Source organism: Brassica rapa, chromosome A09 (assembly GCF_000309985.2).
Source record: "Brassica rapa cultivar Chiifu-401-42 chromosome A09, CAAS_Brap_v3.01, whole genome shotgun sequence".
Classification (NCBI taxonomy): domain Eukaryota; kingdom Viridiplantae; phylum Streptophyta; class Magnoliopsida; order Brassicales; family Brassicaceae; genus Brassica; species Brassica rapa.
In genome coordinates, this window is record NC_024803.2 from 1313826 (window position 1) to 1338845 (window position 25020).

General features: G+C 36.6%; 7 protein-coding genes and 1 non-coding gene across 10 annotated transcripts; 2 read left to right on the forward strand and 6 right to left on the reverse strand.

Annotated features, from left to right (window-relative positions):
* Positions 1-103: 103 nt before the first annotated feature.
* Positions 104-2443, reverse strand: LOC103836832. Its single transcript, XM_018654286.2, has 4 exons — positions 1418-2443; positions 904-1318; positions 298-815; positions 104-229 (listed from the first exon to the last, which is right to left on the reverse strand). The coding sequence occupies exons 1-4, from the start codon at positions 2441-2443 to the stop codon at positions 104-106; spliced, it is 2085 nt and encodes a 694-aa protein (XP_018509802.2).
* Positions 2444-3022: 579 nt separating this feature from the next.
* On the reverse strand, positions 3023-4136 carry LOC103836776. The gene has a single exon (XM_009113070.3). It carries the CDS (start codon positions 3905-3907, stop codon positions 3191-3193), a length of 717 nt encoding a protein of 238 aa, XP_009111318.1. The 5' UTR covers positions 3908-4136; the 3' UTR covers positions 3023-3190.
* Positions 4137-4362: 226 nt separating this feature from the next.
* LOC103836780 (GTP-binding protein SAR1A) lies at positions 4363-6474 on the reverse strand. The gene is made up of 3 exons (XM_009113072.3): positions 6210-6474; positions 5798-5929; positions 4363-4910 (listed from the first exon to the last, which is right to left on the reverse strand). The coding sequence occupies exons 1-3, from the start codon at positions 6336-6338 to the stop codon at positions 4590-4592; spliced, it is 582 nt and encodes a 193-aa protein (XP_009111320.1). The 5' UTR covers positions 6339-6474; the 3' UTR covers positions 4363-4589.
* A 4155-nt stretch (positions 6475-10629) lies between these two features.
* LOC103836778 (E3 ubiquitin-protein ligase MARCH8) lies at positions 10630-16086 on the forward strand. Its single transcript, XM_009113071.2, has 6 exons — positions 10630-13419; positions 13880-13950; positions 14160-14259; positions 15235-15312; positions 15406-15507; positions 15849-16086. The coding sequence occupies exons 1-6, from the start codon at positions 13216-13218 to the stop codon at positions 15933-15935; spliced, it is 642 nt and encodes a 213-aa protein (XP_009111319.1). The 5' UTR covers positions 10630-13215; the 3' UTR covers positions 15936-16086.
* A 478-nt stretch (positions 16087-16564) lies between these two features.
* LOC103836781 (DNA replication licensing factor MCM7) lies at positions 16565-20661 on the reverse strand. 2 transcript variants are annotated; one of them, XM_033279407.1, is made up of 14 exons: positions 20523-20661; positions 20381-20448; positions 20040-20099; positions 19731-19960; positions 19119-19296; positions 18916-19038; positions 18754-18843; positions 18526-18668; positions 18236-18374; positions 17916-18107; positions 17672-17844; positions 17387-17590; positions 16910-17297; positions 16565-16833 (listed from the first exon to the last, which is right to left on the reverse strand). In XM_033279407.1, the coding sequence occupies exons 1-14, from the start codon at positions 20551-20553 to the stop codon at positions 16735-16737; spliced, it is 2118 nt and encodes a 705-aa protein (XP_033135298.1). In that variant the 5' UTR covers positions 20554-20661; the 3' UTR covers positions 16565-16734. The 2 variants fall into 2 exon arrangements, with proteins under 2 accessions (XP_033135298.1, XP_009111321.2); XM_009113073.3 differs by having other exon boundaries at positions 18197-18374; positions 20523-20660.
* Positions 20662-20816: 155 nt separating this feature from the next.
* On the reverse strand, positions 20817-20888 carry TRNAH-GUG. Its single transcript has one exon. It is a non-coding gene; the product is annotated as a tRNA-His (tRNA).
* Positions 20888-24277, forward strand: LOC103836783 (sugar transport protein 7). Of its 2 annotated transcripts, none has more exons than XM_009113076.3 (5): positions 20888-21405; positions 21559-21609; positions 21935-22127; positions 22199-22518; positions 23121-24277. In XM_009113076.3, the coding sequence occupies exons 3-5, from the start codon at positions 21983-21985 to the stop codon at positions 24180-24182; spliced, it is 1527 nt and encodes a 508-aa protein (XP_009111324.1). In that variant the 5' UTR covers positions 20888-21405; positions 21559-21609; positions 21935-21982; the 3' UTR covers positions 24183-24277. The 2 variants fall into 2 exon arrangements, with proteins under 2 accessions (XP_009111324.1, XP_033135299.1); XM_033279408.1 differs by having other exon boundaries at positions 21559-21606; positions 21933-22127; positions 23121-24237.
* On the reverse strand, positions 24208-24978 carry LOC103836782. Its single transcript, XM_009113075.3, has one exon. The coding sequence runs from the start codon at positions 24919-24921 to the stop codon at positions 24487-24489; it is 435 nt and encodes a 144-aa protein (XP_009111323.1). The 5' UTR covers positions 24922-24978; the 3' UTR covers positions 24208-24486.
* Positions 24979-25020: the final 42 nt, after the last annotated feature.

A 25020-nucleotide genomic window follows, 5' to 3' on the forward strand; every position in this document is an offset into this window, starting at 1 on the left:
GACACCAAAACCCACAAATTCCGAGACTCTAAAAACACAAAAGCTGAGAGACAAAACAACACCAAATCCGAGACTCTAAAAACCACAAAAGTCGTGACCACCATCAACACATATCTTCATATCCATGGATGATATGACAACCAGCTTGAGAAGAAGCTTGCGAAGCAGCTGGAGAATGAGCTTGAGAAGCAGCTGGAGAAGCAACATGAGAAGGACCAGCTCTAGAAGCCTACCAAAAATGAAAATTAGTGAATCTTTGTTTGAGCTTACCAATGGTGAATTAGAAACAGAACAAACCTGTTTTTTACTATGAAACCTTGAGTTGTGATCAGGTTGGCCACATATTCCGCAGTGCATAATTCTCTTTTTATGCTTTGGTTGCTTCTTTGTTGGAGACTCATTAGCAGGTTTCTTTCTTTTCTTGTCAGCTTTAGTCATCTTCTTCCTCCCCGGTTGGTCTGGATCTGGTGGAATATGAACGTCCGGAGCACCCGTTTGAGGCCAAAATCGAGCACCTCTCACCGGAATAAGGCCATCAGTATAGTTTCTTCTCCACATAGATGTTCTGAACCACTTACATACGAAGTCCTCAGCCTTAAGCTTCTTATGGAGAATGACTCCATAGGCATGCTCACATGGAATCCCACAAATCTCAAACTTCATACACGTGCAAGTCCATCTATCCAAGCTGACACGGTGAGTACATCCACCCAACTTTGCTTCATACATTCCGTTGGTGCTTCTTGTAATTGTGCATGCAGTAGCTTTCTCCTTCTCTATTTTAAGAAACTCAGTCGCATATGGTGTACAAATACCTAAAAAAATAATGTCATTAGAGATTATTAGAGATTAAAGCATGAGAGGCATCATAGAGGGAATAAAAATAATCAAATAATCTTATACCTTTGTGACCATGAGAGATTGCCGATCGTTTTGCAATCCGAGCCATGGCAAGTCTTCTTATTGTCTCTAACATAGGGACAAATGGGAGTTCTCTTGCCTTTCCAATAGTGTTATTGAAAGACTCTGTGGAATTGTTTTCCACATCTTCACAATACGGCCCCAACCTGTGGTATGCTCTACACCAAGACTTCGGATTTGTCTTCATAACATCATCATATACACCAACATCGTAATTGAAAATCCTATCCAGCCTTTCCTTATATTCTGCTTCGTTGTAACTCCATGCTAAGCTCCATAAATAAGACTTCATGTCGCTTTTACTTCCATGTTTTTTCTTCAGATTCTCATAGATGTGTCTCACACACTTCCTATGCTCTACCTTAGGCAATTCCTCCTTAACTGCAGCTATCAAACCCTGTACCAAAAAGCCAAAAAAAAATAAGCAGGTTTAATTTATATAAACTTATTCAATTAGCTCAATTTTTAAGCAAAAAAATATCATAAAGACACTAACCTTTTGGCGATCAGACACGATAACAAACCCTTCACCATCATCAAGTCCTAAGTCTTCCTTTACCATCCTCACAAACCATGACCAATTATCTGTATTTTCAACTTGAACTACACCCCATGCCACTGGATATATGGCATTATCTGCGTCTCTTCCTAATGCCACCAACACTTGCCCTTTGATCTTGTGTTTAACGAAGCATCCATCAATTCCAAGCAAAGGTCTACATGTCTCCTTCCATGTCCTTCTTATGTTGTCAAAACAAGTGTAGAACCTGTTGAACTCATCTTTTCCTTCAGTATTTTTCGAAGTCTCAATCACCACAGTAGAGTCTTTGTTTGATTCAAGTATCTCAGCTGCATAATCTCGAAGACGAGCGAACTGATGATCATACTCAAACTCAATCCACTTCAGCGCCTTAGTTCTAGCAGCTTGACACTGAGCCCTTGAAACTGTGATCCCCCATTTCTCAAGAACTAGTTGTTCAATCTTCATTGGCATGTAATAATCCGGTTCTTCTCTGATTTTATCAATAAACAATCTGGCTATTTGAGGAACCTTCAGCATCGAACACTCTCCATTAGGCACACACGAATGATTCTCAACAAAGACTCTCACTTTCCAGACATTATCACTAGGCAGAACTGAAGCATATATTTTCCATTCACAGCTTCCTCCCTCATTAGAACCCACACACTTAAAGCCAATTTTCTCCTTATCATACCTGTACTGCTGGATATTGTGGCCTGTCTTAAGAGCGTAGTCTAGAACACAATCTTTGAAACCAACCCCGTTTACGAAGGTCTGCTTTTTGTACAAGCTTCCATCACCGCGTTTGATGTGAGTTACCTCTGGTGGTTTCTTCTTGCAGCCTTTCTCTTCCTCGTCATCACTCTCAGGAATCTGATCATGGCGAATACAAGGCTCGTCGACAAACTCGTTGAGCAGGTGCTCAATTTCACATTCATCTCTCTCTTCTGCTTCTTCATCGAAGGTTTCTCCTCCATCGACATCATCAACTGAAGCCATCTCTCTTCTCTCTTGTGTTTTCTCTCTGTGATCTGTAGTTCTAGGGTTCTTAATTTCAATTTTCGATTGAAATTGGGTATAAGTGAAAGGGGGAAAGGGTTTATGAGTTTGTCGCTTAGGTTTCTAATTTCTGGTTTGATTTCTATAATCGGATCTTAATCGGGTCGTTAATTGGTCTATACTGGTTTAATTAACCAAAACGGTTGAAGTTTATAGGTTTAAACCGAGTTATTTATCTTTATGGGGTTATGGCTTTCGAACTTTTGTTTCGAGGAGATATAAGTGGTTTCTTATAGTTTCATGGGGAAATAGGTTTCGAACTTTCGTTTCGGGGACATCTAGGATGAGATCATAGTTTGAGAGACATATGGAGGGATACGATACTTCTGGTGGGGAAATAGCACGTTTTCCCTAATTTGAATTTCTACGTGCTTGTGGGCTGTGGCTATCGCTGGTGTTAAGAACTTAAGATACGGGTCTAAAGCACGAAACAAATACAGTTTGGTCCACCATAGTTGATGGAAGCTTTGGCCAAAATCTTACACCTGATTGGTCAGATATTTTGGTTTTAGTCGCATAAATAACAGCTTAATTTTTTTTCAACCGCAAAAGATGGTTTTGAGGATCACGTGAGTTTCTCGTGACCGGCGTACATACACACACGCACGTAACGAAACAACTTACGACTATAGCACATGCAGAAACAAAATACAAAGAAAAGGGATACACACTGAAACGACGCCGTAACTAAAACGACAACAGTTTATGGATTTTCTTCTTTGCCTTCTTCTCCTTGATAGGATCCAAGCTTGGTTTCCACCCTCTTCCCGACAACTGCCGGCTCAAAAACTCCGGCCTCCCTTCCTCCTCCGTCTCCGCCTCCAACTTTCCAACCGACGTAGCCGCAACCACCGCATCAACCGCCGGATTACTATTACTATAACTTCTAGTAGTAAACCAAGGAAGAATCCCTTCATAGTAGCTAAACGATGACCTTACCATAGCCGTGGCGCTAAACAGCATTTTACGTATCTCCTCTGACGTCATTACCGCCGACGATGATGATGACTTAGCTCCGCCGCCGCTACCGCTTCTTTTGGCCGGGAGCACCAAGTAGATTTTTCCCGGCTCGAGTGTGTTATCCGCCGGTAAAGGAGTCAGCTTCTTCTTCACCGTCTTCCCATCTTTGTTGAATGTTATCGACGATGGATCAAACTCGACAACGACGTGTTTAGGATTCTCCAGCATGATCTCAGCTACCGTCGTCTCTTCCTCTAAGTTTTGTACTCTTCCGTCGGATAATACAACTTTTCCGCCGGACATCGCCGCCGTTTCCAGCTTCCGGGAGCCGATTGTGTTGCCCATCCTAAGACCAGGATGATCGTATGCGTGTAAACTTATACACACGCAACATAACACACATGAAATGGTTTGGTTTGTATGGAGTTCGTTAAACGGTTCCATCCTTATACTTTAATGATTATTTATTCATATTATTGTATTGGTGTGGGTTTGTTGGGTGATCTCACGAATGCTTAGGGTCTTGATCCAACGGTTGAGAAACTCTTTTGCTGCTGGTACATCTATATCTACATCTACACGATTACACGTACTTAGGAACATGATTAATCCGGTTCTTAATTTGGAATTCTTAACTCATGATTTGATATTTTTTCTTTTACACTTTTCGACAAAGAACCGATTCTCATATCTCTTATTTAAGAGTCGGTTCTTAGTTTTTCTTAGTTAAAAACTAAGAAACGGTTCTTAGCCGAAGCTAAGAACACCCCCTAAGAATCCTGATTAATCATGGTCTAAGACTTAAATTTTTGTATATAATTCACTATTGCGTGAAACTAAAGTCAAAAACTGTTCAACCACACATGTCTATCTACTGGGTTTAGTTAACTAACTTCACAAAGTTATAATCCAAAGTTTAAAATAATATGAATTAAAAATTTAAAGTCACTACAAGAAACAAAGGCAGAGAGACACACGAGAAGCTAAGTTTCACGACATTTCTTACAACACATGCAAAAAGAAAAGAAAACGCAAGACAAAATACAAAACAGGATTTATAGAAACTTACTTGATGTTTTAACAATAATAACGCCATGTGTTGGAGAGGAGTCTTGGTGGGGCTTGGTTACTTGATGTACTGAGAGAGCCATTTGAAGCCTTCGCCATAACCCATCTTCCTGACGATGCTGCACATGAAAACTTCCAGTGGTCTTACGTTGGAATCCACTAGGTTCACTTTGCCCTTTCCCGTGGTGAAGTTGGAGAGGCCGAGATGGTAACGGAGCTCGTCCTCTGATGCGGCGTACGGTATGTCTATCTTGTTTCCAAGGATAAGGAAGGGGACGGTGGCTAGAGATTCGTCTGAGAGAAGTGCGTCCAGTTCCTTTTTTGATTCTGCGAATCTCTCCTTGTCGTAAGCATCCACTAGGTACACCACAGCATCCACCTGCAAACAAAAAAAAACAGAGTATAAATCATTGAAACTAACTTACATAAAACTCTTACCAGTGAAGAAGTTTAAATGAGTTGTGACATTTCGAGTTAAAGACTATAATTCTACTATGCTTATCGAAAAAGCGTTATACTCGGGATACTGGAGAATTACACTCGAGTGAAAATGATCAAACATAATGAATTGCCTATGAGCAAAACTATAAACCGGGCTTTCACTAGGAAGAAGAAGTGAACAATATCGATCGAGTATTAATCATCGAAACTAATATTTTACAATACTCTGCCACTGAAGAAGCTTGAATCAATTAAAACATTTGAAGTTATAGAGTCTGATTCTACTATTTATCAAAAAAGCTTTAGGACAACTGGAAAACTAAAAAGATGGCTTTCACAAGATGATCTAGCATAATGAGTTGCCTATGAGAAAAACTACAAACTATGCTTTCACTAGGATGATGTAGTGTGCAATATCGATCTAATGGGTGGCTCGTGAGCAAAGTCTTCAATACAGAGACTATAGGCGATGCATGAGCAGAAGAAAACAGAAAGAATCAAAAGAATCTTCAGGGTATAAATCATCGAAACTAAATGGTTCACAAAACTCTGTCACTGAAGAAGCTTGCATGAGTTGAATCATTTGAAGTTACAGATTCTTATTCTACTATACTTATCAAAAAGCTTTATACTCAGGATAACTGGAGAACTACACTCGAGTGAAAATGCTATAACATGATGAAATTGCCTAAAAGGAAGTGTGCAAACTCAATCTAATGGACGACACATGAGCAAAGTCTTCAATTTAGGGACTATAAGGGGCAGTAATGAGCTGAAGTATGAGCAAAAAAAAAATCTCAAGATGCACTCTCTGATATGCTTTACCTTAGCGTAGTAGTCCTTCCAGACCCTGCGAGCAATCTGATGCCCACCCAAATCAAAAGCCTTGAACTTGATTTTACCAATGCTAAGCTCTTCAGACGTCGGATGCTGCGTCGGCTGATGCTGCACCAATCTCTGTTTCACCAATTTTCAAAATTTACACAGTATCATCTAAACAGATTTGTTTATATAAACAAATAAGCTTAGCTATCACAGTGACTACCACAAGAACAATAATGAATCTAGACTAAGCATCTATAAACGGAAGGTTCCTAAATCGAAATTCAGCATCTCCTCCCAAATTAGAAACTTCTCAAACAGATTCAATCAAACCTATTAAACCACAAAGAGGATCGATCCGATAGCGAGATCGAATCAATTAGATAGAGACTTAGAAGAGATGGAGAGATCGAACCTCGTCCTTGAGCATGTGAAGCAAGGTGGTTTTGCCGGCGTTATCGAGGCCGAGGAACAAGATCTTAGCCTCTTTCTGCCATAACCCTAGCGAAGCGAGAACACCGTAGAACCAATCTATCATGAACATGATGATTACTCGCTACTACTCGATCCTCCACGATCGCCACAGAGAAGAGAGAGAGATCTTCAGATTCTTAATTAGCTTCGAGGTCGAGTAAAGACGAGAGAGGCGATTCTCTCTGTTTGAAAACGGCAAGCAGTGCGGATTTGGAAACGAAAAACGTACCCGCGTTGATGGAGTCTGCGTCTACAGAGAGGGTAAGCCCGGTTAGATTAGGCCCAGTAAGCCCAGTTTTAGATTTATATACGCTCCCATAAAATTTTGTGGGCCTTTTTAGTCAAAGAAATCAGATGATTGTTTTTATGTAAATAAAATAAAATAAAATCATACATTATTTATATTTTTGGCGGCGCTATTTAAGTTTATTTTTTAAAAAATTAGGCAGTTCAATTATCTATACTATACTAAAAGTACAATAACTTGAAAGGAGAAGCTGTCCAACTCAGCAAAGAAAATCAACCAATAAAAAGCTTCCATATTGCCATGTCTTTCTCGAGGACTAAATTCTAAAAACTGCGTTTGAGCTCAATATAAATTTTAAAGGCCCAGCTGACTTTCATTTAACAAAGCTCATATCCAAAACACTAATGACTCTCCTTTTCCATTACGCCTTCTTCGATTCCTCTCTATCCAATCTCCGTTATTAAGCCATCTGCTATCAATCAATGGTGTTCTTCATTACCCTTTTAATGAATTCGTTTCACCGTATCATTTTTTGTCTCATTAGGGTAAACGTTTTGTTTTCCTTCCGTTAAGTAAATTTCTTCCTTCTTCACTTAGTTAAGGTTTTCTTCACCATAAATTTCACAACCACACCCTTCAGTTTCAGATGAATTAAAACTGCGAAAATCACTGTTTTGTTGTAGAGGCTTACAAACCCCGCCTATCAGAGTGATTGATCTACCCAACTTTCTAACTAATCAGATTAGAAATGAATGACCTATGAAAGTGTTTAACCTCAAACACAGGTATTTGATTACTTATTATTTTGAGATTGTTGAAATGTATTTTCTTGGCCCTGATTTAAGTTTTCCACCTTCCAATTTCACCAAAAAGAGAAGCTACCTTGATTTGATTAGCAACAAAGCCGACTTATCTTTCGAAATTGCAGCCTAAAGTCATGTCCATGGCCAGGTACTACTTCTACTGTCTCAGCTATATTATGTTAATAATGTCAAAGAATCTATTTGCATTATGGTATCTCACCAATGAGTTTGCGATCTGTAGTGTCCATAACGGTCTTCCGAGTGTCTGAACTCTCATATGTTATTGGTTCAGATCATAGACCGAGGAGAAACGAAAGAGAGCTCCAGAACTACCACTTCGCCTAGGTTACCATGGCAGTTCTGATTTTGTTGGTCTGTTTTAATCATACACGAAGGTAAAATTTAGTTTTTTAAAGCCTTCCATATGATTGGAAACTATCTTTTTCAGTGTTTGCCAATTTGTTTATTATTCTGAAATCACAATCCTGCAACTGTAATTGACGTCTCACCCAATGGAATATTGCTCAAGCAAATGATGTGTGATTGTTTCTTTTCCTTACAAAGCATGAGAATGATTAAAGTTTTTCGTTTTTAATTTCTGGAAGATTTGAGGCCTTTTTAATAATACATTCACCATTTTTTAAATCTTTGCCATGGGAGTACTAAGAGCTATATCCTCATTTATTTGATTTCATGCTTGCAGCTTAATCATCCCCAGCATATTGAAAGAGCTCTGAATCAATTCTCTGTCTTAGTGAGTATGCCAGAATCCAGATTCGTTAGAAATATGTTTCACTTAAATCATTTCAGAGTATTGTGAACATCTAGCTTTTCCAGCACTCTATGGAACCTGCATATGGAAACACCGAATGTTCCTCAACCGTTTATGCCTGATCAATCAGGGAGCACGAGTGTTCATATTTAATCTCCAAATCATAATGCTTCAGATGCTAAGTCAGTGCTTAACTACTCCATACAACCAAGGGATGTGTTTTCTCTAGGGTCATATGTTTATTTTCTCATATATATATGTTTTATGTGGTTTTGAATTTCTTAGAGTTCATATAATCATAGAAAACTTCACAGTGAACGAGCAAGAACCAGAACGGCACAGTGAACCAGATTTGACATTTACCTTGAGAAGATATAAGCGTTATGTATTTGTGCATTGACAATTTCTTTGTTTTACATCTGAACAGCATAGTGTATAATCTAGGATAAGCTAATTTTCCAGCACCGGAGGAGATCGGTCCACAAGGGACAAAAGTGTTTTTCTGTTCGTGTCTTTGGATTATACCAAACCCGTATAACCTGAGGCCTGAGCCATTACGAGATATCTTTTATGGACACGAGATGACGGATACTTCGGAGTTGATCATGATTTGCTGCCTCTTATATCTTTTGCCAAATCTTTTCGAGTATCACATTTGATGTGAGAAGTTTTAGTTTTTTTTACCTATTCTTTCATTGTTTCGTTACCAGGAAGTTCATATCAGGTGTCCAAGTTTGAAAGAAGAGAGACTTTAGTATCCATATTTTGCTTCATCAATGTCATAGGGACGCCTGCTTAAAATGCACGAATCTGGTCAGTGCTTTGAAATAGAAGCAAGAGAAGGAACTTTGAAATAGAAGCAAGAGAAAGGAAGGGCAAATCAAGACGTAATGTCACCTGAAAGTAAAATTGCTGTACAAGATTCATTCAACTGAATGTAGGAGCTTTGTCTAAGTTTATGCGACTTTCAATAGTATTTTTTTGTACGTTGTATGAGCCATTCGCTGATAATTTATCATAATATAAGTGTTCTCAACATCTCTGTGTATGTGGTTGAGACCAGCGTGTTGCTATAATTGTGCTATTTTTCTTCCTCTTGAAACGACGTGATAGGAGAAACAAGTGTAATCAAGTCCTGCTAATATATCCCTTTTTCAGAAAGAAAAAAAGAGGTTCCTGCTAATATCAGAGTTTTGGCTTAGTGTTTGGAGATTTGAGTGTATGTCCTCGCTACGTGTATTAATGTGCATGTACATTCTGCAGATTTTTATTGTTTTTGTTTTCAGTCATGTATACGAATCGTATACATTATTGTCTTCTGTCATATATAGTATAGTACAATATATCTAAATTAAATACGTTATCTCCCGAAGAAACAACAGAGGACTGTTTGAATCAAGAGAATGACAAATTGTCTTCTGCTTGCAAAACACAAGGAACCAATGGTTATAATAGTCTTGCATTTTCATAAGTAATGAACACAAATTATTCCTTAGTAACCTACAAACAAGAGTTTTATCATCATTTCTTACAGCAAGAAGATGAAGTTCCAACCCAAAGAAAAGAGAAATAGCTAATGTGTTCTTTTTTTTTTTGAACGACTAATGCATTAATTCACTAGCTAATGTGTTCAAAGATAGTGAATCTAAAGTTTACAGAAAAGATGCAGCGAAAAGATGGAGAAGCTGAGGAAAACAAAAGAGTGGTGTCAGGTTTGAAGTACAAAAGAACCTAATCTGAATATGAATTCGATTTGATGAACGAACGAAAATGGTGCACCCACCTACCTATATTGACATTTATTATAAAGTTTTCTTAGCCAAAAAATTAAATATGATCTCCCTATTATGCATTTATATACTTCTCTTTGTTTCATCGCTTTCCTTTTTAAACATGCATTTAATAAAACCTATTGACTTATATGTTGTGTGCCTATATTTGTTTGCATTGTCTAACACATCCTAACTGATTTAGGGATTGTAACGTAAAAAATGGTGTTCCGTACTATGAGACTGTAAGCAACTTGGTATGTAGCCGACTATTTGAACCAATTTTTCATACAAAATCATTTCTATTATGGGACTATTTAGTTTGGTATTAGAACTGAATGGTTTTAAAGTTAAAACAAAGTTAAAATTTGCTGTAAATTTTACAATAGTTTTATACAAAACCTAAGTAAAGATGAAATGTATTGACACCATAACTAAGTTTAGTTCACTTTTAGTCATCTTACTTATCACTTTATATATGACTTCCAGTAATAACAAACAACAAAATATTAATTAAATTATTTTAAATTTGTTGGACACAAGGCAATACATAAATGCAATCCAATTTGATACTTCTTAAAATTGATTGAAATATATATACACAATTTATATTCATTTGAAATGCAAAATTTTCAATTTAATTAAAAATTATACAAATATCCTGGGCGTAGCCCAGGAAAAGTCTTCTAGTATGCGTAATGATATTTCAAGAATATATACCAGAAAATGATTAGTCGGCGAGTTTTGGAACATTTAATGTTTAGATGTTTACTTTATACTAATTGGAAATCATCAACAAAAATCCAACGTAGAAAGATAAGATTGCAAGAAAAGAGCATGAGATAAGCACAAATGTCAGCCTCTAGTGTCCCGAAATAAAAGAAATTAATAATTATATAATATAATAATTAAACAATAATAATAACTAGACAGCTGATAATTATGCAACCCGTTGTTTTCGTTCTAAATATAAAAACATAAAAACATAAGAGTAAGGATCATCTACAGTATGATTCAAAATAGAAACTTGATCTTATACAGTTTTAAAAGATGTGTTTTGTTAAAGTGATGATATTAGAACGTATGGTCAAGTTCCATTTGGGTGTATGGTCTCATTTTCTTTTCAATAATTGAAAATACAAATTCTGAAAAATAAATAAGCCAAAAGAAAGAAGAATACTAAGATTGTATTTTCTTAAATTAAAAGTGGAGCCCACAAGTTTAAATTTCTGGTGTACTCAGCAGCAGCTGACCAGGCGACCGTTGATAAAGCAATCATATAATTCGTGAGCCTTTAGGCTTCATTTTCAATTTCACTGACAGATACACTTTAAAATATGGAGTATATAATTATACTGTTATATAAGTTAAAAAGGTCGAAAATGTTACTATAAGTTACATGAATTAATTATTGTACGTGGTTTCCTGATAAGGAGTCACAAGTCAGATTGCCATAATATATATCAAATAACCTTGAAAAAAACTCATCGCTAGGTACCATACTACCATAAGTTAACAGGGACTTTTTATCTAGTGTTGACATCCACGTTTTGAGCCTAATAAATCAGTTTATCATCTTTTTCTTTTGCTGGGTGATTGTTTACTTTAACCTATTACTGAATTTAGTTGCTGCATCGTAGTGAGATTGTAGAAACTTTTGTGTATTTTTTGGTTTATAAGCCTAATTAATTAATATACTAGTTGCCAAAATGAAGCTCCACGGCCACTCGGCCAGAATGTATAGACAATTTCAAGGAGAGAGTGACTTTTGATGTCATTTATTGTGATGGGTGTATTTAGTTTGTTGCTCAGCCAGCCAATCCTATGGTTTGACATCTTTAATCCAAATATATAAATGAAATTTTTTAAAGAAAGGCAAGAAATGACAAGAAAAAGTTTCGATGAAATGAAAGCTAACCTAATGTATTACTCTACTTTAGGGGTAATCGAGTTTTAAGATCACACACCACAATGATTCAAAGGGTTGCCACTATTCTTATGCACACAAGATACATCAATCAGTCTTTCATTTTTAACAGACATAACATTTTAACGTAAGAATAGTATCATCTCTTTTCTTTTTTCTTTAGAAGAGAATATTATCATCTATAATTTATTATCATAATGAAAACTTTGCCAATCAATACACAACTAACGAAACAATACATCAAACTCACGGTTTTAAGTGGTATAGATTTTTCTGGTTTCTTTCAGTATCTTCTTTGGTTCCAACAACTTGATCAACAATTTTATTATTCTTCAAACTTATTTCTTCGAACTTCAGCCATTATTTTATTCATAAAGAAAGAAAAGAGAAAAGTCGAGGTTTATGTTGACTTGTGTGATCTTATAGTTGACAAATTTTACGACCTTTCAGCGTGAACTCTGAATTTTGAACGAACCATTCGTCCAGCTCTTACCGAACGCGTTTTGTTTTATTAACTTCTCATATTTTATTACATATGATTTGGACATCATGTTATGGAAGATATGTGCTATAAACCCGTCAAAGCTGTCATTTGCATGACTAATATATATATAAATGATTTAAATCCGGCTTGTTTCTTGCAACATACTAATATACATATTTTCTTTACTGATATTACTATACATGTTTCACTATTTGTTAAGTTTAATAAATAACTAAGACATATTTTTAACAAAAGGACATGATAGTTTATGCAGTAATCTTTATAAAATAACATTCAGTAAATTAGTAAACTATTAGGTTCATGATTAAAATTTTAATTTAATAAATTCATATATTTATAAAATAATATTTATTATTTATGACCTATCATATAATATTTATTAAATTAATGTTTGATAAACTACATTATTATTTTATTTTTGATTTGATAATTTATTTATAAGTTAATATCATTCCAAACCAAAAATATTATTATTATTATGATGTTATTAAAGTATACAATTTTTCTGAATTTTTTTAATTCAAAACCCTATGAAGTCCAAGTATAGAATTCACAATCTTTAATTAAAACATATTGAATTGATGATTCCTTTTCTTACAAGTAGATTATAATGTTTCAAGTAGATTGTAGTAATGTTTCAAGTGAAAGCTTTTTAATGGTTTAATTGAGTTTTTTAAGCTGCCGAAAATGTTTTCCGGTGGAATTTAAATAAAAGGTACACACGCGTAAGGGTAAAACAGGCAATTCATATATATTATTTTTGCTTGAAAAGCTGTATAAAGTTGCAGTCTCTCTGACATAAAGCTCTGTCTTCAAAGGGATAAAAAAAACAGAGCAACGTCTTCATAGGAAAAAAAAAACAGAGCAACGTCTTCGTAAAAAGTTAAATTCAAAAAAAAAAAACAGAGAAGGATCCAGAGAGAGATGGGAGAAGTGGTGATAATCATTGATGAGACGAAGCGTTCAAAACAGAGAATATCGCGTTGCAGAATCTGTCACGAAGAAGAAGCAGAAAGTTTCTTCGAAGTCCCGTGTGCTTGCTCTGGAACCGTTAAGTTCGCGCATAGAGATTGCATACAACGTTGGTGTAATGAGAAAGGAAACACCACTTGTGAAATCTGTCTTCAGGTTCTTTTTTTTTACTTCTCACCAATTATCATATTTTTTTCAATCTTTACTTTTTTTTTAATGAAACAGTTTGATTTTTCCGGTGAGGATATGCTTTTGATTTTGTGAAGTGCGCTTAGCTGTTTTGTCTCTAAATATTCTTTTATTTTCCTGAATTGTTTATTGCGTCTCTGTTTTTTCCGTGTTTGTGTTTGGTCGTCAAGTAGTTTCATAACGATATTAATGAACAATATTGCAAAAATAATAAATAATTTGGTTGTATTTCTTTCTAAATTGAAAAATAAAGTTGGGAACCAGAAATGATTACTGGGTTTGATTGTTTTTGTTTTTAATATGGGACCTGAATTATCAAAACGTTTGCTAATGTTTTTTTGTTTTCTTTTAAAATTGAGTTACAGTGATATAAACATTCACTTGATAAATTATGAAGAAAAACTTATGAACAATAAAAATCATGCAGGTGTACAGACATGGATATACAGCAATTCCAAAACCAACCAAGATGATCGAAGAAGAAGAAGTCACGATCAGGTAGTTATATTCTTTTTATAAAAGATACCAAAATAAATTAAGTTAAATAAACTGAAAATTGGGATTACGAATAATTGACTCATTGACGTGGTTCCCTGATTCTTTCCTTGTTTACGCGTACAGAAGATAGCTTCCAAATAGTTTATTACTCATATTCCACAAATAATGAATAATACTAATAAAAATGATAATTTTTGTTAATGAAACAGAGAAGGTGGAGGAGGAAGAAGAAGATTAGTGTCTATAACCGAACCAGACTTTACTCAGTCTAACTCTGTTGCTACTTTCTTCAGATCATTAACTTTCACTGTAAGTTACCGACCTCTCTTTTTTCTCTAACTAGTTTAATTTCTGGAAGTATTTTTATTTTAGTTATTTACCAGAAGTTTGGGCAGATAGGGAGTGTAACAAGAGGGATAATCCATATTAGTAAATAAATTACTTAAAAACAAATTATGACGAGGGAAAAGGTCGTTATTAGTTTAGGGAGCTCTCTGAAATAGATATGGCAACCACTACTTACTATAGTCATAGCTTTTTTTTTGGCCAAATCTATTTCGTAGCTATGTGGCAAAGCCTATAAGTGCTATTATAATGTTTCTTTTCCCACCATGAATAAAGCGAATTCTTCAATTTATTTAAAACCAAAAGTAAAATGTTACCGTTATAAATTTTGTCACCATTTATCTGACGTATTATGAAAAGAAGAATTTGGTGAAGGATTTTTTTTAAGTTTGTTTTGGGGGTTAGAAAAATTATATTTAATGGTTGGAATGTGTAAGGTTGGGTAAGTTTGGTGGTTGGCCAAGAATTTTGAGTTTTTAGACTCAACAATTTTAAAACATTGCCTCACCTAAAATATCACAACTCCTAACAATATATTTTTTCTTACCCTTTCTGATAGTTTTTATATCCAGAGTCAGTTCTGAAATTTTGAAGATATAATTATTTTGTATAAACTTCAGCAATATATATTTTAAAACAGTTAAACGATGCTTTTAATATAATTTGGGGACACAAAACTTTTGTATATTGATTCTTAAAATTTCAGAGAGTAAAACCAATGTTTCATTTTGATATGTCGACCATGTGTTGTTGTATGTTATAGTGTTTTTTTTTTCTTCTTTTTAGTTTGGTGGTAAGTAGATCATAGTTTCTTTTTTACCTGTTGTTGAAGCCTAATGTTATGATTTTGGACCCATTTAGTTAAAGTTAAACCAATGTTTTTTCAGTGTGTATGAAAACATTTGGTTAAAAACTAACGTACACACATTATTATTGCAGCTAGCAGTGTTGTTGTTGATGAAACATACATTCGATGTGATTTATGGAACGGAGGAGTATCCATTCACTGTATTCACGGTAAAAAACAATGCTCTTTTTATTGTCGACACGAAATCATTTACTAATATTAAATCATAAATAAGAATTGGGTGAATGGATATATAAATGTAGGTACTAACATTAAAAGCCATTGGAATTTTATTGCCAATGTTCATTATCATTCAAACAATCTCAGCTATTCAGAAAAATATCCGTCGTCGACAGCAATATCCTGTAAGTTCACCAATTTACATTTAATCTATCAATTTCCAAAACTCATAGTTATAATGAAAAATGCATATGCATGTATGTTTGACTATATATTTGGAAATAATTTGCATGTGAGATGTGAACATTATTAGTATTTACGCATGCTAGTACGGATTAATTATAGGTTTGTATAGGGTAACCACGTTTTGAAAAGATTTGTGATCATGGGAACAATCTTTTAAAAACCATATTTGACTTTGAATATTCATTCATTCATTCATCATTTAATGCCAAATGTGAAGTTTCAACTTTACTCTCTGAATATGCTGACTTTTTGGGGGGGATGTTTGACTTTTGAATATTAGGATTCTGAGGAAGATACGTTGAGCTCCTCTGACGACGACGAAGATGAGTTGGACGATGATGAAGAGCAACAACAACATTTGGCATAAACACGCATATTAACCGAGATTAACTATTCTTTTTTTTTATTTCTTCTAATTCATTTTCTTTTCTTTCTTTTTTAAACGAAAAGCATCTATTCGATGCTCATTGTACAATCAGTACAAATAAAAAATAAAAAGAGAGTAAATTTACATATAAGAAAATCAACTTTATACGGTTAAAAAGAACCACAAACAGGAAAGGCGTAGAGCATCTAAAGTCTAAACCAAGTAGTTACCGGAGAAATGTGTTGGTCATGTAGTGTATGTAGCTCAGACAACGAGTCCTATGAAGTTGAGTAATCTGATGCAACACTACTAGTGATCTGTTTTATAAGAAAATCAGTTACCTTCATGTGGCTGAGGCTCCTACGTGCGCATCTATCTTAAAAAGCTCATAAAAATGTACTCATTTGCTTGCCATCAAAAAGAAAACCATTTTCATCCTCAAATCTCGAACCAGTAAACAAGTTCTCATTATATATAACCAATAGAGAACATACAGAACCCATTTTCAACAATGTTTTCATATCATGCCCGGAACAAATCTTAGTTAGATTCAACTTGATAAGCATTTTTTTCTTAACTACTTTTTTTTTAAGTTAGTTATTTGTTATGGCAAACAATGCAATAGTACATGGCCCCAGTCACATGTAAATTTCCAGAAGTTAGACAAAAGCAATTTTTGTTACGCAGTCCTTAAACAGCAATTCTACAACAAAATCCACTTCTAGCGCACACATAACAAAAGAGAAGTCATTCTTGGTTTGTGTTACTGAAACTTTTTTAAAAACAAGAAAATTGAATTTTAGATAAAACGGATGTCAAAGGTGTTGGGATCAATCTGCCAAACATTCAAAGCTGCATACTCCTCTAAACACTCCTTTAGCTGAGCCTCACTGTATCCCTGTTTTCACATCCAAAATCTCAGTGATCAATCATCCGTTTAAAAAAAAGAAGAAGATGAAGAAGAAGTAACAAACCTTTCTGGAGATCCAGTTAAGCGCATTTGCGTAGCTCACATGAGTCTTGTTCGACCTCGCAGCTTCGTCTCTTATGATAGAGTACGTATCCGATATTGCATCCAGTCCTGCCTTCTGCCTATCATCCGCATACAACGATATCTTCGACATTTGCATCAGCCTTAGCGCCTCATCCACGTCACTCTGCGCCACTGACTCTGAGAATCTCAGCCTCGCTAGTGCAGCGGATATGCGCAGGATGCTGAGGAGAGTCCTCACTGTTGTGTAAGAATGAGGAGTGTTTGATTTCGCTTCCTCTTGCCTGATGCTTGAGTAAGCTGTTGCTATGTACTCCTCTAACTCCGCTGGAACATATGGTGATAATCTCCTTGCAGCTGAGATGTATGCACTGGAGAAAACACAGAGATGATGCTCATGTTAGAGAGTGTCTGTGGTGTGAGTCTGCAGAGACAAGAAGAGTTTTTTATAGAACTTTACCGGAGGATATTAGGCTCCAGCGGATCAAAGCCAAGGGCGGGAGATTCATGCGTCTGGTGGACATGAAGCACGTGCTTAGCTAGTTCAAGGTCGCTGTCCATGTCAGCTCGGTCTAAGATCAACCAGAGAAGATCGAATCTTGATAGGAGAGCTGGTGGAAGGTTTATGTTTTCAGCTGGTGTTCTTCTCAAATCATATCTTCCCCTTCACCAACACAAAATATATACATATATTCAGTAAGTGACAGCGTATATATATATATAAATCTTACAAAATGTGAGTTACCAGGCTGGATTGGCTGCAGCAAGAACAGCTGTTCTAGCGTTCAACGACGTGGTGATCCCAGCTTTAGCAATGCTTACAGTTTGCTGCTCCATGACCTCATGAATTGCAGTACGATCCGATTCGTCCATCTTATCAAACTCATCAATTGCACAGATTCCCATGTCAGCCAGGACCTGAAACAAGACAATTTTATCAAATGTCCTAACATAACATCCAAAGCAAATAATCATTGGTATCTCTTTACCAGCGCTCCTCCTTCTAGGACCATCTCATTTGTGACTTGATCTCTCATAACAGCTGCGGTTAGACCAACTCCACTGCTACCTTTTCCCGTTGTGTAGACTCCCCTTGGAGCAACGTTTATAATGTGCTTGAGAAGCTGACTCTTGGCAACTCCGGGATCACCCATCAGACATATATGCACATCTCCTCTGATCTGTAAAGATCATTCATGCATGGAGATGAACTATTTTAACGAATAAAGGAATCATTGCAAGATACAGTTAAGAAGAGATGAGACTTCACCTTCATCCCATCCTTTAACTGTCTGTGAGGAGCACCCACAAGGAGGAGAAGCAAAGCTTTTTTGATATCTTCATGTCCATAAATCTCAGGAGCCAGAGATCGAGATAGCTTATTGTAAATGTCACCATCCTCAGCCAAACGTGCAATCTGTTCTTCCTCATCTTTCTGGAACTCATATCTGTGGATAATAGCAGAAAGGTTCAAGATGCTTTCTGATGTAGTGGACACACCAAAGCAACTTTATAACTTAAACCAAATGCAAAAACATGGAATAAGTTTACTAAATCAGATATTTCTACAGAGTTAAAGGTGCAGTAGCATTGGCTTACTCCTCGTATTTCTTCTTGAAATGAGTGACAGCTGTTGCTTCCAGATACGTGTCTGCTACTAGACCAGCTCTAAGTGCCTTAAACCCAGTGTAGGGAATGGGAAGAAAAATCCCTGAGAATTCAACAACGTCACCAGGTGCTACCTACAAAGGGTTTTAAATGAATATAGTAAGAAATTAAAAAAACTCTACCAAAAATAATAATTATTTATTTAAATAGAAAAACAACCTTTCTTGTCAGCTCTCCTCTTAGATGAACAGTCATAGACCGAGGGATATGCCCTTTAGGTACGTGCTCAGCCAACTCTTGCATCTTAGCCTGCAATACAGTGGATTATCAATATCAGTGCAACATTCACATAAAATGAACACTCATCAACTAGAACAGAACCTCCTGAAACTTAAGAAACTTTGATGCTCTGAGCTGGAGAATAGGATTTCCAGATTTGCCGTTAACGCGACAGCGGCTTGAAGGGCACTTAAACAAAGGCATGAAGACTCTAGATGTAACTTCCTGATTTTAGCATAATCAGAATTAGTATTTATTAGGAGAAAAGAAAGAAAGAAGAAGAAGGCATTAGTATAGTTAGGTGCCTGGTAGATTTCATGACCACAGTCTTCACAGGTGTACACAGCAACTGCCATCAGAGGCTTGACATCGGAACAACGGGTGACAATACCAGCTATCCTGACAAGCTGCCCAATGTGTGAAGCCTTCACCTCCCTGATGGTAGATGGCCTTCCCTTTGAAGGAGCTTTAAAATAAACCTCGCTGAATACAAAATAAAATTAAATAAAAAACTATTGAAAGAAATATCCAAACATCAAAGGATCCAAACCAATTGATTCACTCAATAAAATACAATATAAGTAGCACTCCACAAACAATGTTGAATCTCTAATACTAATAGACAAGTTAATTGGTATAAACTTCCTTTTAAAATATAAAGAGGTTCTAGACCGAAAAAACCATAATCCCCCAGACCCGCAACCACATCATGTAATATTAGTTTGACCTCTGGACTTTGGTTGGTAATGGTAATGGTACTTGGTAATGGTATGAACATTTTTTTTATTACCTAAAAATAATCCACTATACCCGTGAAACCACAACATGTAATATTAGTTTGGTCTTAAGTCCTCACTCTAATTCAGTGTTCTCTAGGCTTTGCCTATGTTTTTTTAGTTGAGCTATATAAAACTTACTAAAATCTTTTGATCTCTGAAGGGATTTGCTGACGCGGATCAGAAACATCAGCATTATCAGCCCCGTCATCGGCTCTCTGTGTCATGAGTATGTCATGGTCATCATCAGGAAACGCTTCCGTGGGTTCAGGTAGAAGCTCGTCAATAGCAGATGAGAAAATTGAAACGTATCTGCGAGTGTTCTCAGTCAAACGTCCGATAAACTCATGAAAATCATCAAACCCCTTGTCCTGTAATAACAACAACAAAAAGACAGGTAAGCTCACTTTGAATTTTCCGACAACTAAAAAACGAAACAGAACAACTCACATTGATTAAGTCCTGGAGATCGATCTGAATAGCTCGAACCTTACGATTCGCAACTTCTTGCTACAAAACAATGAAGATTGATACTTTATCTAATTAATGAATCTACCAATTTCAATTAGATTGTTAATTAAATCGAATAAGCCCTACTCTTACAAAAAGGGGGAAAATTGGAAGGAGCCCAGAAATCAATTTCACTAAATATGAAAGTTTCCCAGAAAATAAAAACTAAAATTATGAGATTAGCTAAAACCCTAATTGAATCTACCAATTTTTTCAATTAGATTGTTAAATTGATCGAGTAAACCCATAAATTACGGGGATTCGCTAGATGAGAAACTCACGAGGATCTCCAAGTACTTAGATCTGCCATTAGCGTCGGTGAAGTTCGCGAGAAACTCCTTCGCAACCGCTGCAAACAATAAAGGGTAAAGATCACAACCACATAAAAGAGAGTAAGAGTTAATCGAGAATCAAAGATGTTACCTTTATCAGCTTCGAAATCATGCTCTTTCATGGCTGAGAGACTCTTAGGCTGCTAGCGAGAGAAGGGGAGAGAGTGAGAGTGAGAGAGAGAGCAATGAGGAGTGACTTGCAAAATTTGGCGGCAAAGCTATGTAAATGGATGTGAGATTTAGGCGGGAACATTATACGAGAGAGGCGGGGGTTAAATGGACGGCCCAGATCTAAAGGCATGGTGATTACATGGACGGCTCAGATTGTGATCAGCACAAATGACGAAAATACCCATCTCGTTAAAAAAAGAGGAAAAAAAGAAAGTGTGGCTGCTGGGAATCGAGCCCAGGTCTCCACGGCCACAACGTGGGGTACTAACCACTATACTACAGCCACTCTGTTGCTAATTCTTACACAATCTGCGTTATTATACAAAACAGTACCCCTACCAGTTTAATATTATTCAGTACGTGTTTGGTTTACATTTATGTGCAATAAAATGTGGGCAAGCTGTCACCTTTCATCTTCCGTCCTTATTACGAAAACTACGTTGTGTAATTCCTACTGACAGACACATCCACCATCTACGATTCATTAATCATTATCCCATAAAAACATTTGTCTATAAAGCTATGATTATAACTTGTGTGATTCTCATTCTATTCAACTGTTATTATTTTTTTGCTTTCACCAAACTTTTTGTGTATAAAAGTATTAAAAGCGATGATTTTTATTTTGATATGACTTGTGTGATTCTCATTCTATTCGACTGTAGGTTTTTCCTTTCATCAGACTTGGTCAACAACATCACCACCTTCATCTTAGGCCTTCAAGATCTTCACGGAACAAATAGCAAAACACAAACGAGTCTTGAATTCATTTTTGAGTCTACAAAAATTCCACACATCTTCCTGTAAGTCTCCTGAATGATCTCTACAAATTTCTTGATTATTGTTCTTTCTTTCAACCTAGGACGACCACGACCAATCTCAATCACACATGTCTTGATCCTTTTTACTTTCTGTCGGAAAAACGATCTTGTTCATATTTCTTCTCTTACTTTCAGATCGGAATTTTTTGAAAAAAACACTCTCTCATGATGGCATTTGGCAAAAAGGTAATTAAAAATTCTTATCCTTTTAAAAATATTATATTCTATACTGATGAAAATTCCCGGGATCAGGAGAAGATTCGTGTGTTTTTATAACAAAAAAATGCAAAATAAAGATGAGATAATTAAAGACATGCAAAAACAGCACTAAATATTAAATTGTGTGGATACACACCTCTTCGTAGATTTTTCCTTGTTAACGTCATCTCTTTCCCAACAATGATCTACCAAACATGAATCTACACATAATTGAATCTGAGCCACGTGAAAAGATATGTAAATGTATTATATACCCTTTCATGTTTTTTTGCCTTGTTTCGTTTTCTCTCAGATTGTTGTAAACTCGTAAGAAGCAGATCAGACCAAAAGAGAAGAAAAAATGGCAGGAGGGTCGTTTGGTCCGACCGGTGTAGCTAAGGAAAGAGCAGAACAATACCAAGGGAAAGTCACTAGCTATGTCATCATCGCTTGCCTTGTTGCTGCTATTGGTGGAGCCATCTTTGGTTATGACATTGGAGTCTCAGGTTTGGAATCCATTTAATCTATAACATTGTGTGAAAATGGGTCATGAGATTTTGAGTTTTTGTTTATACAGGAGGAGTCACATCAATGGATGAGTTCCTTGAGGAGTTTTTCAAAACGGTTTATGATAAAAAGAAGCAAGCTCATGAGAGTAATTACTGCAAATATGATGATCAAGGATTAGCTGCTTTCACTTCTTCTCTCTACTTGGCTGGTTTGGTTTCCACTCTGGCCGCTTCACCGATTACAAGAAACTATGGAAGGCGTGCGAGTATTGTCTGTGGTGGGATTAGCTTTCTTGTTGGAGCTGCTTTGAATGCTGGTGCTGTGAACTTACCAATGCTTCTTGCGGGAAGAATCTTGCTCGGTGTTGGCATTGGATTTGGGAATCAGGTTAGACAGACAAAACACATTCTTTTGGTTAGGCCTAGAAGTTTTACCCGAACCGAAAAAACCGATATCCCATCTGAACTGTTATACAAAAATATTTTTACAGGACTTAAGAGTTTGGTATTTTTGGGTTCATGCACAACCCGAAGCTAACCGAAATCCGAACTACGATCCAAAAATATTAGAAATTAGTTAAATATGTTATTGTTTTATATATAAAGAGTTAATTTAGATGTTTTAGAATATTTTAAAGATTTTTTTGGTTTGTTCTATTTGTTATTTTTGAATATTTTTTAGTTAGTTTAAGTAGTTTAACTAGTTTTTAATTAGATTTTGGAATAATTCATATATTATGAATATATTTTGTTAGTTTTTTTAAAGTTTTTTAAAAACATTCTTAGTTTATTTGAACACATTGGTTATAACTGAAACCTAATTCGGAAGGAACCGAACAAACCCGACCTGAAAACTAGTCAACCCGAGTGGACTTATGAGAATAGTATCAAAGATTCGAATCAACCGAACCAAATCCGCCCCGATCGCCCAAGCCTTGTTTTGGTTGTCTTCATCTTCATGAAACTTAACCTGGTTCTATCTTGTTTCAGGCGGTTCCTTTGTACTTATCAGAAGTGGCACCAACACATCTCCGAGGCGGTTTAAACATGATGTTCCAGTTAGCTACAACTCTTGGAATCTTCACAGCCAACATGGTCAACTACGGTACACAACAGCTCAAGCCCTGGGGATGGAGACTCTCTCTAGGTTTAGCCGCTTTTCCAGCTCTGCTCATGACGCTAGGCGGCTATCTCCTACCTGAGACACCAAACAGTTTAGTCGAAAGAGGGTTAACAGAAAGAGGAAGACGAGTTCTAGAGAAGCTAAGAGGAACTCAAAACGTAGACGCCGAGCTACAAGACATGGTGGACGCAAGCGAGCTAGCCAACTCCATCAAACACCCGTTCAGAAACATCCTCCAGAAACAGCATAGGCCTCAGCTAGTCATGGCCGTTTGCATGCCGATGTTTCAGATCCTCACGGGCATAAACTCGATCCTCTTCTACGCTCCTGTCCTGTTCCAGACGATGGGGTTCGGAGGAAACGCGTCTCTCTACTCATCAGCGTTGACTGGAGCCGTTCTTGTCTTATCAACGTTGATCTCCATAGCGCTGGTGGATAAGCTAGGACGGCGAGCTCTTCTCATCAGCGGAGGGGTGCAGATGATAATATGCCAAGCTATAGTCTCAGTGATCTTAGGCCTCAAATTTGGAGACGACCAAGAGCTGTCTAAAGGGTATTCGATAGTGGTAGTCATCTTCATTTGTCTCTTTGTGGTTGCGTTTGGATGGTCGTGGGGACCTTTAGGGTGGACCATACCGAGCGAGATCTTCCCGTTGGAGATTCGTTCGGCGGGGCAGAGTATTACTGTCGCTGTGAATCTTTTATTTACTTTCGTGATAGCGCAAGCTTTCTTGTCTATGCTCTGTGCGTTTAAGTTTGGGATCTTTTTGTTTTTCGCTGGATGGGTGTTGGTGATGACTGTTTTTGTTTGCTTTTTGTTGCCTGAGACCAAAGGAGTGCCTATTGAGGAGATGACACTCTTGTGGAAAAGGCATTGGTTTTGGAAAAAAGTGTTGCCTGAAGCTGAGAGTAACAATAGTTCTGTATGAAAGATAGATAAAAGATATAGTAAACTGGTTTTGTAATGTCATTAGTTTTTTTTTTTAATGATTTTGTCAATAACAATCAAGAAAGTTTTATTGCATATGTAAAGAAAGGTTTGGTGATCATCATATCACCAAGAAGGATCCAAAAGCTATAGAAAGATCACATTCTTCTCCATCTTTGCTTCTTCTTGATGTGAATTTGAAACAAACTGTTGTTTCCCTCCTCTCTTGTCTGGATTCTTCGACATCAAAGAGATGGCTGCAAGCAATCTTTCTAGGGTTTCCTGAATCTTCTTACGCAAGGAACTTAGTTCTTCGTATTCTCCAAGAAACATGGAATAGGAAGAGAGGTTGGAGGCGGAGAAACTGAGTTACAAGAGCCTGCGTAATCTGCGGAGACGATCTCCGATTTTTTGAAAGCTCTGATCTGCTTCTTCATAGTCGACGCTACGTCAGTTATCTTCAAACGATGTCGTTTTTTATCGTCTTCATAGGCGCAGCTGTTAAGAAACGAGCTGAGTGTCTCGCCGCGTTTGAGGATCTTGACTTGACCCATGACGAGATTGGTGTTAGCCGCCGGGGATGCAACTAGCGTCTTAGACTGAGTGGCCGTGGGGGAACGCTTGAGTCGGCGAGGAGCAGCGTTCGAGTGACGGCGAGGATTAGAGTTACGGTGGATTAGGGATTCGTGATCGAATCGATGGTTTAAAGAGTTCCGAGAAGAGAGAATCGCAGTGGCCATCGTTTTAGCTAAGTCTGATTAGAGAGTCAAGGAACCTTCTTATATAGAGGTTCCGTGAATCAACCGACTAAGAAAAAATTAATAACTTAATTTAACTTA